The sequence below is a fragment of the Manis javanica genome, chromosome 3, assembly GCF_040802235.1.
Source record: "Manis javanica isolate MJ-LG chromosome 3, MJ_LKY, whole genome shotgun sequence".
NCBI classification, from domain to species: domain Eukaryota; kingdom Metazoa; phylum Chordata; class Mammalia; order Pholidota; family Manidae; genus Manis; species Manis javanica.
The window spans coordinates 29,787,809-29,802,390 of NC_133158.1; the positions used below are offsets into that span (position 1 = coordinate 29,787,809).

Genomic DNA, 14,582 nt, shown 5'->3' on the forward strand with positions numbered 1-14,582 from the left:
CCAGGCCTCTAACCATTATTATTATTTTAAATCCTTTCCCATAGAAAAATTACTTGGAGGTTAGATATTATAATATGTTTACAATGTTCACCCCAGCACGATGGAACTGTTACTCCCTTCTCTGCACTGTAATAAAAAAAAGTTTGTTTCTTAAAAAATGGGAGTCTTAAAGAGCAACAAAAACCCTCATCTGCCTACATAATTCCTGGGGATGTTGTAATATTTGAGAGCTCATCAGTATGAGAGCACTTTGAATGGCATAACGAGAGGTTATGGCATGTCAGGACATCCCTGCAAGCAACGGGGCTGCCTTGTCAGCCCAGGGCTCTTAATTCCATCTTCCTGAGGCCTCCATTCCCCCTCAAGCCTGGAGGGTTGCTCAAAGGCAGCATTTGACCCAGGAACCCTGGCCAGGGTCAAGCGCCTGGATTTTTGAGTCAAAACACTTCTCTGCCACTTGCCTGCTGTGTAAGCTCGGACAGGTCTCATTGCTCTACACACTTCACTCATCTGTTGAAAGCCCACGCATTTAGGGTGAAGATGGATGAGCTAATGGATGTGATGGAGCTTGGTAAACCCCCAGACAGTGGATTTCAAACTCCCTTTAGCCAGGGTCCTTGGTTCACACAGAATTTTACAGGCCTGCCCTGGCATCAAACTGAGGCACAAGGAGGTACTAAGCCAGGCCAGATCAAACTGACTTGGTCTTTGAGGGGACAATGAAGCATATTGCTCAAAACCGCTGCTGGAAAGGCACTATCTATGTACAGCCTCAGGTGACAACAGTGACTATCAACACATACGTGCTTTTCTGCCCTGAGTCAAGTCCAGAAAAACTGAAAGTCTGGTCAGACCTGTGGGGCTGGGGCTGGAGCCTCGAGATGCCCTGGCCAGCACCTTTTTGCACCCAAAACCTCCTTAACCACCTCTCCTCACCCTGTCCACAGGCAGCCTCCTGCCTGCCCTGGGCCCCTACAACAGGCTCCAATCTGGCCATGGTCAGGGTCACAGTCTATCTTTGGTAGGAGGCTCTGGGTGTCTGCCTAATGGCTCATTATAGCTTTTACGCTTCCTTATGACATTTTATCCCTTGCCCATAACCCTGGATACTTTAAGGAGGGACTTTTTATGCCTTATTCAAAAGGACTAGTTGTGGGAGATTTTCTGCATGATGAGAAGGAGGCAATACTCTCCCCATCTTTGTTGAATGGCAACCCCACAATGATAGAGTCTGTGTTCCATGCCCCATTCTGCTTAAATTAAGACCCCTTTGACATCACTGCTCTCCCTGCTCTACTCCAGCATGAGCTGCAAGTAAAACTTTAATAAATAAAATTTAATTATTGTCCCTCCACCAGCATCCCCACCTTCACCACAACTCTACCCTGGCAGAATGTGAGCCAGACAGACAGAAAGCTCAGAGAAAGATCAGCTGAGTAGTTTAGGCAGGAGCCTGGCATTAGTCTGAGAGGTGATGCTGTCATCTCCAGAGCAGAGCAGCGGAGAGGCGCTTTGAGAGGATGGGCAGCTGGGGCAGGGCTGCGGCAAGCGGTCACTCTTCACCTCCCCTCAAACTAGATCTTCCAACTCTGGACACAGTGTCCCAAGCTCCCCCAAACAGCCTCATTAACTGGGTTCAAATCTAAACCCGAAAGGATATTTTGAGATCAGAGTGTTTTGGGTAACTCTACCACTACTTGGGATTCTCCATGCTGTAGCTCTCCTTTGTAGACTATAAAGTCAAGGGCTCGTCAGAGCAGATGCTCAGCAGGCTGCAGGCTGTCCAGTGTCCCCTTTTGGCTAATACATACTGTTTATGATGCTACCCTCTTTTACCTCTGTTAGTGAAAGGAGCTCTTGAATGGCAGCTATCAAATTAGAGAGTGTGTAAATATGTTGGCAAATGGAAAACGCATGTAGCATTCTCCAGATGTATTATTTAGGCTGGTCTTGCAAAAGGCTCTATAAGTAAAGGTCAAAGAAGTGTGGGAGGTGGTGTATGCCTTGTTCTCTTTCTTGGAAATTCATAACACACATCAACTAAATATTTAAAGGTTCTAGAAAGTCTTGCAATCAAGCCCTTCAGCTTTGTCAGACTTATTCCCTAAACTTTGTGGACCACAAAACACTCACCTATTAATATCCCATGGAACTAGTCTGCTGCAGAAGCTACTTTTGGTCTAGATCGCACCTGGCTCTATGGGAAGGGCCCCGGGCCAGGCCTCAGGTAGCCCACTCCCCATCACGACCCTCTGGAGAGCTTCCAGGTGATGGGGGAGGCTAGAGTGATGCCTCCCAGGAGCACGGCCTTCATGGGCCAGCAGGTTGCTTTGCCCCCTCGGCTGGACTCAGGCCAATGTGCTGATCTTCAGGGATCCCTGAGGAGTGGGCAATGGGACACATGGCCAGGCTGGAGCCTGAGGGGGTGAACAGGAGTCCTAGTTGCTGGGTGAGTTGGTATCCCCTTGGAGCCTTTCCTGGCCTCCTCTAGAACACAGCCCCCAAGCTCGCAAGGTTCCCCTACTTCTTGTGACCAGGAGTTGAAATGCTGCTCTCCAAAACAGAATTCTCACAGCCAAAAAAGTTCTAGTTGTATTTCTTACCTTAACTAAGAGGTAACATTGGGGAGCAGGTACATAATGGGCCCCCACACCAAATTCCAAAGAGAAAAAAATGGAAATGTTTGGAAACATGACAGCATGGTCAAAAATGCATGAAATTAGTTATGCAAGTTATTAAACAATTTAGACAAATTGTTGAGTAACAATTTGTTAAACAAATTTGTTTGGATTATTTGGTAAGTACAGAAATCATACAGATTTCTCATCCAAATTTTTTTTTTAATTCCATAAGAAATAATTGCAGGCACTTTGGAAGAGCTTAGAACATTCTTCCCTTCCAACTTCAGCTGTTTAGTCCTGCTGATCCTCTGGATCTCAGGTTATAGCCTCCCCAGGGAAGTCTCTCCCTGACCAGAAACAGTCCCTACATTTTAGGCTCTCAAGATACCAAGTACAGCTCCATTTAAGACACCTGACCAAACTGCCATTTCAGAGCTGTGTGCATGGTACTGGTTGACATCTCTCTCTTCCTTAAACTGTGAAGTTCCACGTGGGCAGGGCCTCTGTTCATTTTAGGTCATCATCATAGCACTTAGCGCCTAGCGCAGTGATTGTCACACAACAGATGCTCAACTGGAATTTGTCAATGAATGAATGAATGAATAACTCAGTCATGCCCTGTTGTAGAGATACCTGCCATTACCACATCCCCATCATGTGGCCTCCCTCCAAAGCAGGAATCCACCCTCCAGCCATGAAAACTGGGAGTCTTTAGCCTTTACAGGATCCCTAGATGGCAGCTGCACCCATCTAGCTTCCACTGCCAGCAGGGAAGCCAGCACAGGGACAGGAAACCAGCTCACTACCTATCGTGTGTTCTGGCTTAGCTGGAACCTGGTGTGATGGGGAAAGTGGCTCCCTAGTCTGCCAGTTCCCACCCCTCCTCCCCTCTCGGGGGTCTCAACGGGCTCAGCCTGCCTTCCCCCTGGCCCTTACTTCTGCCAGGGCCTCAGCCTCCAGGGACTTGTGGTCCCCCAGGCTGCTGTGCCTGGTGGAGCCACATGTCGACCTCATGGAGAGCCCTTCGGAGAGCGCCTTCTTGTCGGGGTAGTTGATGCTGCCAGCGCTCCCAAACGTCGCCATCCTCCGCTTCTCAGGGCTCTCGATCCTCCCCCGGGTGAGGGGGATTTTGTGGGGGCTGCTGGGGCAGGCGGCAGCCCGGGGCGGCGTGTCTATGCTGGGGCCCAGGCCCCGGGGTGGGCTGTGTGTGTCGCCCCCGCTTCGGCGCCTGGGGATGGCTGCTCCATCGGATCGTAACCGCACTCTGCAAAGGAGCCAGGGGGTGGGAGGATGGGGCAGAGGTCAACCCTGGCAAGTCTCAGAAAGCCAACCCCCAGGCCGCGCACTACACACTAGTCTAGGGAGCAGGTATAGTAAAGCCTCATTCAACCAGACTCTGCAGTTCTGCAGTGAAAACACTGGCTGAGCACGTAACTCAGCAGCAGGGGCAGGTTTCATCCATACACACCATGGAACCAAGAGCATTCTGCTCCTAAGCTGCAGATGGTGTTGGTGCCAGTTATCGTTACCCAGTGCATCTCATCTGCATGTTAAGTCAAGGTCAGGAGGATTGCAACCTGGGAACACTTTGGTGACGGATAGTTGAGCTCGTAAGTTCTTAAGCAGTTCAGACATTCCTGGCATTCGAGGGCTTTTAATTGGTCTGAAGCATCGAGGCTTGACTGTACCAAAAAGTTACCAGCTCCCTGAAAGCACAGGAGGGGGCCCCTGGGAACTGAGCACTGGCCAATGTTGTCACCTTACACCTTACCCCCAATCTCCCCAGCAAAGGGTTATTTCTAGGAGGCTTTTCCACATCTTGGAAAACTAGCCATTCAGGAGTAAAAACTGCATCACTGGATACTCCTTCTAAGCATGTGGACACCTTCACCTTTTAAGGAGGCTCTGGCAGGATGAGAAATGGACTAGAGTGTCTGTCAGGAGGGTGAATCCTTCTGCCATCTTTGTCACAGACGTTCCTGGCTCCTCTTTGGGGCTTGCTTTATTAATCTGTTAAATGGGCACAATATTCCTTGCCCACTTTCACGGGAGGTTCAGTGGGTATGAAAGCACTTTGAAGATAAAAGGGATTTTGCTACACCCTATGGAGGTCACTGAAGACTCCAAGGCCCTGGAGAGGGGAGCGAAGGCTGGAAGTGGGGAGGGGGTGGGGAAGAGGGACGGACGGCTGCAACGGCTTGTGACCAGGGGACCAAGGTCAGTGCGGTCAGCAGTATTTTAGGTCTAGTGCTACCAGCAAAGCTAAGCATCACCTGTGGGCACCCCAATGGGACCAAAGCATAGGTGCTGGGAGGAAGAGGTACTGCAGAAGAGCGAGAAGAAAGTGGTGGAGGGAGGGAATGCGGGGGGAGCCAGACAGAAGATGCGGCCCTCCTGGAAGTCAAAGGACTGCTACTTTGTCAGCTACCCCTGCCTTCCACATTTCCCCTAAATTCTTTCATCTGCATAGTGCTTGGGCTGTTTGCTGAGCTGAACAGAATATGCTGAAAAAAGGCACAGGAAGTGCTGCTGAAATACGTTCACAAATGTTATGTTCCCCTCCTGACTGATTCCTCTGGCTCCAGCTGCAAGGCCCTGTGTGTCAGGGTTGACCCCATGACCTCTGCACCGAAAAACAGAGAGTATATTTTTAAGAATCTGATTAAGAAAGCAATGAAAAGCTGTCTGCTTTTCTTTTCTTCTCTTTTCCTTATTTTATGTTTTTAACAACCACAGTCTTTGGAATTCACCTGCATGCTGAGCACAGCTCCTTGCCTGGCAGAAAGGTCATGTGACACAGCCCAGCTCACACACTTGGAGTGAAGAAATTGGCAAATATGCTTTGGCCAAGTACGTGTTGGGAGTCAAATGTCAGTTTGTCCCTTGCCTGAGTGGGTATGAGTTTTCTGTTTATGTGGTACACTTCAGGGAGTATGTGAGCTTTAAATTTTTAAAATCTTCAACGGAAAGCAGGGGGGAGGTACAAGAACTGGAGAGAGGTAGGGAAACAACTTGCCAATTTTTAACTCCCTCTCCCTTATTTATTACTGTTTTAAATAAAAAGCATTGCTGTACCAATGGATGTCTTCCCTCCTCCTCGTCCACACTCAGACCCCAGGCTAGATCATTTTAAACCTGGCACTCTTGGGCCAGTTCTGGCCAGCCCATCCAGGTGTGCCCCCCATCACCTCTTGTAGGAAAAGTGGCCACAACAGCCTCCCCACCCCTCCCTCCTGCCCCTCCCACTTCCCCCAAATCAGACAGGATCAGACACAGCAGGAGCAGGAGAAGATGAATCCGCATTTCCTACCGTCCCATCACCCCCCCAAAGCCGTAATCCGAGATGTGCTCCGTGGGGGATTGGAGGTCATTTTTGGAGGAGGCCTTGTCATCCAGCAGAGGCCCACTGCTGGCTTCGCTGTCAGCCTTTTGACTCAGGCTGTCCGAGAAGGCATCATCCCTGGGGAGAAGGACAGATTTGAATCCGGGGTGCTTGGCTCCAGAGAACCCAGATGCACAGGGCTCCATGAAACCTGTCTTAAGGTGCTGATCAACACATGTTACAGTTAATTTATGCCACAGCTCGCGATGAGCCACTTCCCACTCTGGCCCTCACCACCACACATGCCCACTGCCACCCTCCTAAGTCATTTTCTCCAGCAGGAGAGCATCATCTGTGCCAGTGCCCCATGCCTACCTCTCCTTTCCCCTCCTCTCGGCTCTTCTCTCCCCGGCTGCTCTGGGCTAGGACAAGTTAAATGCTGGAGGGGTGTTGCAGTAATGGGGCAAGGAGCCTTCCAGCTGAGCACTGAGTGCCGAGTCTCCTTGTGGCTCCGTGAGAAGTGGTTTAGGGCTAAGCAATGGAGGGAGAGGGCACCTTCATGCCCCTCCCCCCACCCATGGTGCTGGACAGCTGTGGGGTGGCTCAAGCTTGCTAGGGTGCCTTGCTGTCTCCTCTCCCTACGAGTGACCTGTCCCTACCTGCAGAGCCCTAGGGATATCAGAGGCCTGCTCAGAGTCCTCCACTGGCCTTCCTCTTATTGTTTGTCTAGTCCTGGACTCTCTTTGGCTTCATATTGTCCATTCTGCCATCAAAACTTAGGTCTTTGGCCCCCTACCCTTGAGGTCCAGCTTGATGGCTGCTTCCTGGATTAATTAGTTCCATCTGAAACCTGACTGAAGCTTGGTAGGAGTGTGTGGGCAGGAACAGTCAGTGGCATTCAAAGAATGTAAGGTATAGACTTTCTGGGCCATTGGTAGAATGAAGTATTTGGGATGGAGGGTTTTTTTTTTTTTTTAGGCCTGAAATTATTTTTTTAAAAAATCGTAGCCTATTAACTGGAAATGAGGGATGACTGTTTTTGCCCATCCCCTGAAAAAAATCATCTTGGATATGAGAATGGTGTGCAGGTAAGGGGGCGGTGGGCTGCCACTGGCTACAGGGAAGGCCCAGGAGGGTAGCAGTATATGGCAAGATCCACTGGGTGCTAAGATCCACAGTGGGTGATGAGAGCCCTGGGGGCTGTCAGGTGTATCAGGACGGCAGGCCAAAGGCCCCAAATGCTGTCTCTGTACTCTGAAAGGTGAGCAATTTGCCTATCTGTTAAGTGGATCACCAGTTAAGGGGAATTAAGATACAATCCATTCTTACAGAAGACTAAATATCAGGCAAATCACTGGCATACAACTGAGTGCTCCCATTCCTGTGCCCATTCCAGACATCACTAATCGATTATGGCATTCGCATTCTTCACAGAAGGTCCTACTCCCACTCACATGTCCTGTACGACAATGTACTGATGTGGGATGAGTCCGTCTACGCCGTTGTGACGGCCTTCCCACCAGTCCTCTGAGGCGCGGTGGTACAGTAGCAGGGAGGCCCCCTTCTTGAAGGACAGCTCACGTGGGGACCGCCCCACATAGTCAAACTTGGCGATGGCCTCAATCTGCTCCACTTCTAGAAGGAAAGCAAGGGAAACAGCATCCATGAGGTCAGCGGAAAGGCAGCCCAGGAACCTTACTCAGATGGCCCTGGTTTCTATGTGGCAGCAGAGTTAGCAAGCCTGGTGAAAACAGCATGGGGTGGGGCTTAGGATGCCGGATTTTAGGCCTAGATCCACTCCCCATGTGTGATCTCAGGCAAGACCACCTGAAAATGGAAAAGTGGGGGCTGACATACTCAATCCTTATTTCCCACTGCCCCTCTTGCACATACTAAAACAATACTATAGGAAATTTCTTTTTCCTCTGTCACTTAATACAAGTTCTGTTCCTATTTTTCCATAAACCCTTTTCCTCTTTGTCCAGTTGCAACGTGATTCTTACCTTTTGAGCAGTCAAACCGATGGTGTATGTATGTGGACTCCCAAATGTAAAAAATGTTGTACACAATTTTTAAGGTTCCTAGAACTCTTCAGAGCTCACTGTTACGGACTGAACAGCATTCCTCCAGTATCTGTATGTTGAAGCCCTAATTCTCAATGTGCTGGTATGTAGATACAGTGTTTAGGAAGTAACTGATATTAAATGATGTCATAACGGTGGGGCCTAATCCGATAGGACTGGTGTCCGATAGGAAAGAGATCCATCTCTCTCTTTCTCTCTTGTTCTACCCCAGCACAGGGGAAAGGCCATGTGAAGACACAGTGAGAAGGCAGCTGTCTACAAGCGGGAAAAGAGGCTTCACTAGAAACCAATCGTGACAGCACCTTGGTCTTGGACTTCTAGCCTACAGACTGTGAAGAAATAAATTTCTGTTGCTTAAGCCACCCAGTCCATGTTATTCTGTTAGAGGAGCCTGAGCTGAAGCATCTCTCTCTGCACATCCACACCTACCCATCAAACCTGTATGCTTCTCTGGTCAGTACAAGCCCTAACTGAGTTAAATAATGAAGATATGGCTCTTGCCCTTGAGGCATCATTCCTACTGCCCGGCTCTGTCACCCCTTGTCGATGTGACCTTAGGCAGTTTACATAACCTCTGTATATCTCAGCCGCCTTTAGGAGGATTAGAAGGACAAAATAGATGGCCAACAGGTATACAAAAAGGTGCTCCACATCACTACTCATCAGGGAAATGCAAATCAAAACCACAATGGATATCACCACCCACCAGCAGAATGACCACCATCCAAAGTCAAGAAATGACAAGTGTTGGCAAGTATGTGAAGAAAAGGGAACCCTCATCACTGTTGATGGGGAGGTAAACTGGTGCAGCCACTTGTAGAACTACCATATGACCCATTAATTCTACTTCTGGGTGCTTACCTGAAAAAAACAAAAACGCTAATTTGAAAAGGTATGTGCAACCCTGTGTTAATTGAGGAATTATTTACAATAGCCAAGATATGGAAACAACCTAAGTGTCCATCAACAGACGAATGGATAAAATGTGGTACATACACACAATGAAATATTGCTCTGCCATAAAAAGAACGAAATCTTGCCATTTGTCACATGTGTGGACCTACAGGATATTATCCTAAGTAAATAAGTTAAACAGAGAAAGAAAAATAGAACATCATTTCACTTATATGTAGAATCTAACAAACAAAACAAATGAATAAACAAAAAAGCCCCCAAAACAAACAAATGAGAACACCCAGAAACATAAATGTAGAGAACAAATTGGTGGCTGCCAGAGGAGAGAGGGCTGGGAAACTGGGCAAAATAGGTGAAGGGGATCTAGAGGTATAAATTTCTAGTTATAAAATAAATAAGTCATGGGGATGAAAAGTACAGTATAGGGAATATAGTCAATAATATTGTAATAAATTTATATGGTGACAGATGGCAACTACATTTAACATGGTAAGCATTTCATAATGTATATAAATGTCAAAGCACTATGTTATATACCCAAAACTAACATAATATTGTTTTAGTTATACTTTCCACAAATTTTTTTAAAAAAACTAAAAACAAAAACTGAATTCATAGATACAGAGCACAGATTGGTGACTGCCAGAGGTGGTGGAGGGGGGGTGGTCAAAAGGCATAAACTTACAGTTATAAAACAAACAAGTCCTAGGATATAATGTACAGCATGATGACTATAGTAAATAATACTGTACTGCATATCTGAAAGTTGTTAAGAGAGTAAAAGTAAAAAGTTCTCATTATAAGAAAAAAAATTGTAACTATGTGTGGTAAAGTGGTAACTAGACTTATTGTGGTGATCACTTCACAACACGTACATATACTGAATCATGTTGTATTCCTGAAACTAATATAAGGTTATATGTCAATTATATCTCACTAAAAGAAATACACTAGACTTTAATAGATGAAAAAAAAATGGTAACACATGGACGTGCTCAGCATGATACAGATATACAATAGGTACTCGGCTGATAATGGCTCTCATAACTGATTAAAATTACTAATGGCTTCAGCCCATGGGATAGGTCCAACAGTAAACCTAAGTGGCAGAGTTTAAGAAGTTTCCCAAGACCATACAGCTAGATTTGGGAAGGAGAGCTTTTTGGGTACCAGGGTGTTATACCTACAATTCATTTAACCTGTGCTACAGTTGGTATGCTCAGAGGTGCCCAAGCTTGATAGGAAACTGAAGTATTAATGCATTCATATTTTAAAGCAAGCACAAAGATGTTTAACACTGTAAAAGTAATATGTACATATATATATACATTAAATTCTAACATAATGAAAGCCTAACAGAAGTGAGCCCTGCTCTCTCTAGCCTGCAGATACCTTCCCTATGCTGAGTGTCCATGGGACTTTCTGTCTGCTCTGTTCCTTGTGGATTACCCTCTATATGTCTATCCAGCCATCGACCTATCCATCACAGAAGTAAGCGTGGAACACCTGGCTATGCCGCTTTTTATTTTTTGTGAAACATTGAACAACTTAGTTCTACTTTCTAAGCCTCAGTTTACTCACCTGTAAAATAGGAATGATAATAACAGTATCAATAGAATGATAATAATAATGGGTTGTTATGAGGATTCAATGAGTTACTATATATGAAGTGCTTACAAGAGTGCCTGGTACATACTTAGTTCTATATGAGAGTTTGATGCTGTTACCAGCGTTAATGAACTCCTTAAGGCCTTGGACAAACTGTGCAATCCATGGGATGATGGAAAATCAAAGAACAGAGGGAGGAACCTCCTTTGTTCATCTCCCCATTAATCCCCGTCACACACACCATATTCAGGCCCCCTTCTATAAGCAGCTGTCTCAGGAAGCCTGTGTCAGTGCCCGGAGAGATGCAGGGGCCTTCGGCTGTGTCTAGTCCTCAGTGCCTGGGACAGCCTTTTGCAGCGAGCAGGCCTCAGGCAGTTAAGTTAGCTTTCCCCACCTGGCTCCCTGACAAATGTCTTTAAATGCTATTCTGACACAGTTGATGCTATGACAACACAGCTAAATGGGTCAGATTGATGCAGATCTTGGCTCAGAGTCATCTTCTCAGTAAAGTGTGGAGATCTCTATCCTCTCTGCTGCATCTTTGAATTTCACACTAACCATGTGCCAACACTGCCTGGGATCTGTCTGCTGGCCTAGCTACAGAGACAGACAGGCCAGAGGGTTTGAAAGACCAGGAGCTGAACCCAAGGTACATGCTCCTGAGGTTTCACCCAAGGGGCTTCTTTTGAGCCTGATTCCTCACACTGAAAAAGGAGCTGACCTGGGCAGAGGTCTACTTGTGCTAGGAGGAGTGTGGAGGGGCTGCCCTAGCTTTCTAGTTCGTCTTTCCTGTCTCCAGAGCCCCCAGCAGTCACTGGTGGTGGTCTTGAGTCGAGGAGGAGGGTATGAGGCAGGGTAGAAATGTAAGAAGTAGAGAAGAAGAAACTAGGAGAGCAGGGCTGAGCTGCAATCTGCGAGGGGAAGTGTGTTCGCAGATGTCATTATGTAAGAGTGCATGGCAGAAACAGTAGTAATAGCCACCATTTATTAGGAAGTGTATTATTTGGGTATATCATAGCTAAAATAGAATATGTGATTCTCCCCCTTACCACCTCTCCCACACACCCTTCCCCCGACTTACTTAATTCCCTCATCTTCCCCATCTTAGGAAATAGAACCACTGTTCGCCCACTCACTCAGGCCAAAGCCTAGCTCTTCAGCATTGCACTTCTACTCCATCAGCAACTCCTTTGGACCAGTCTCAGCACCTCCATGGCCACCGCCCTGGTCCAGACTACCACTGTCCCTCCACCTGGCCTCCTTGCTTTCATTTTTGCTAGGTAGAGCCATTTCTCCCTATAGCAGCCAGAGGGATCTTTCAAAACCATAAATCAGATCATGAAACTCTCTTGTTCAAATCCCTCCAAAGGCTTCCCTCTGTGCTTAGAACAAGACCCAGATGTCTTCTCCTGGCTGCAGAGGTCCTCTGTGCTCTGGGCCCCAGAGACCTCTGCGACCTCATTTACCACTTTCTCTCTCACTCAGTCTGCTCTGGCTTCACTAACCTTGATGTTTCTCCTCCAACATTGTGTTATGACATTTTTCAAACACAAAGTGAAGTTGAAAGAATTTTACAGTGAACAATGGACAGGCATGTATTCACCACCTACATTCTACCATTAACATTTTACTCTTCTAGCATTACCACATAGCTATTCATCTTTCCTTCTATCCATGCACTTTATTCTTCAATGAATTTTAAAGTAAGTTGCAGACATTAATACACTTTATCCCCAAACACTACTGCATAAATATTCAGAGACCTCTTGATGCTTTTAAAACATGCCAAGCTTTTTTCTGCCACAAAGACTTTGCACTTGATACTGCCTCTCCCTGAGATAATTTTCCCAGACATTTGCATTCACATTCCACCAATATTTATTAAACACTGAGTGCCATTTCCTAACTTCATTCAGGTCTGTACTTAGGGGTCATTGCCTCAGCAAGGCCCTTCCTGACCACCCTCAACTACAAAGCATCATCTGTCAAATCAGTCTATCACCTTCTTTTGCTTAATTCTTCTTTATAGCATTAATCACAACCTGAATTTACGCATGTGTGTGGGTGCTCACAAAAATAACCTGCCAACCAAAAATCTTAAAATCTAGCAAAGCCATCTTTCAAAAATGAGGCAAAATAAGGATATTCTCTGATTTAGAAAAACAACAGAATTTGTTGCTAGCAAATCTACCTTACAAGATGACTACAGAAGTGACCCCGTACAGTAATTTTGAATCTAGAAGAAAAATAAAAGAGCATCAGTATACTTACGTAACCATGGAAGAGTATAAACATGTATACTTTTTTCTTATTCTTTAAACTTGATTTAAAAAGCAAGTATATAAAATATGTACATAGTGTACTGTTGGGCCTGTAACATGTAGAAATATAATATATGTTTAATAAATTTGCCAATAAGAGCACAAAGGAAGTGAAAGCAAAACTGTTTGGGCCTTAGGAAGTAACTATGGGTGATAAAGAAATAATTATAGCAATGGACTGTTGGTGTGGGTAAAACTGTAACATTTCCAGATTATCTCACCTGGCTTTAGTGCATTTGTGTATCCTCAGGGGTGGAGAGAAGTTCATCAATTACCTGGGCAACTGAGGGCGTGTCTGAACCTGAGAGTTTAAGGGGAGGGGCTGGCTGGCTTGCTGGCTTGCTTCCATCCGGAGCAGGGGACAGAGAAGGCCCTGGACTGCAGTTTGTAAGCAATAAACGGGTTTTAAACTTTATTTCTCCCTTTGACTGATTTCAGTTTTTAGAGGTATTTTGCCTCGGGATTTCCTCTCCCTGGACTTACAGTTGTGTTTATAATATTAACAGATATTGTATGTATAACAACAATACCATAACAGTGTAGAAAGGGGAATAGAACTATATTTGAGCTATATTGCCATATGTTACTGGAACTAAGCTAGTATAAATCTGAAGTTCATTCTGATAAGACGTATGTGGTAAACTCTAGAGCAACCACTAAAAAGTAACTGAAAAATATAATGAAAAAAATCATTAAAGAAATTAAAATGCTACATTAGAAAATACTTAATGCAAAAGAAATGTGAAAGAAGAAACAGAGGAACAAAAAAGACATGAGACAGAAAACAAACAAGTAAGATGAAAGACATAAATCCAACTATATCGATAATAACATTAAATGTGAATGGATTAAAAATCCAATTACAAGGCAGAGATTAGTCAGATGGGATGAAATGACAAAGTCTAACTGTGTTATTTATAGGAGACACACTTTAGATTCAAGGATACAAACAGAGTGAAAACAAATGAATGGAAAAAATATGTAAACAACCACAAGAAAGCTGGAGTGGCTACATTAATATCAGACAACACAGACTTGAAAACCAAGAAAATTTACTAGAAATAAAGAACATTTTATAATGACAATAGGTTCAATTTATTAGGAAGATAACACAATGATAAACATAATGCATCTAATAATAAAGAGGCAAGATATGTGAAGCAAAAACTGATATAAATGAAGGGAGAAATAGATAATTCCAAAGTAATAGCTGGAGCCATCAGTATCCCACTCTCAATGGATGGTACAACTAGACAGAAGGTCAACAAGGAAATAGAAAATGCTATAAACCAAGCAGACCTAATAACTAACTATAGAAAGCTCCACCCAAACAAGAGAATATGTATCTTCTCAAGTACACATGTAAAACTCCCCAAGATACACCATATCCTGGGCCATAAAACAAACTTCAATAATTTAAAATGATATAAGTCATACAACATAATTCTCCTATCACAATAGAATGAAACTATAGAAATAGTTTTCTTCTAGAGAAATCAGTAGCAGAAAAAAAACTGAGAAACTCATAAATAGGAAATTAAACAACACACTTCTAAATAACCAATGGTCAAAGAAAAAATAAAAACAGAAATCAGAAAATACTTCTAAAGGGAATGAAAATGACAACACAACATACATATGAGATACAGTTAAAGCCTAGAGAGACATTTGTAGCTATAAATGACAGTATTAAGAAAAGAAAAAGGACTCA

At 44.9% G+C, this 14,582-nt stretch overlaps 1 protein-coding gene across 4 annotated transcripts in view; it reads right to left on the minus strand.

Moving 5' to 3' along the window:
- The window catches only part of SRGAP3 (SLIT-ROBO Rho GTPase activating protein 3), a 256,455-nt gene that overhangs the window by 5,882 nt on the left and 235,991 nt on the right, over positions 1-14,582 (minus strand). For 3 of the 4 annotated variants that reach the window (XM_073230986.1, XM_073230985.1, XM_073230984.1), the window contains 3 exons: positions 7,398-7,578; positions 5,932-6,081; positions 3,558-3,885 (listed from right to left, as the gene is read on the minus strand). In XM_073230986.1, the coding sequence (XP_073087087.1) occupies positions 3,558-3,885; positions 5,932-6,081; positions 7,398-7,578 (659 nt within the window). The remainder of the gene's footprint in view (positions 1-3,557; positions 3,886-5,931; positions 6,082-7,397; positions 7,579-14,582) is intronic. The other variant, XM_073230987.1, reaches the window with a different exon arrangement.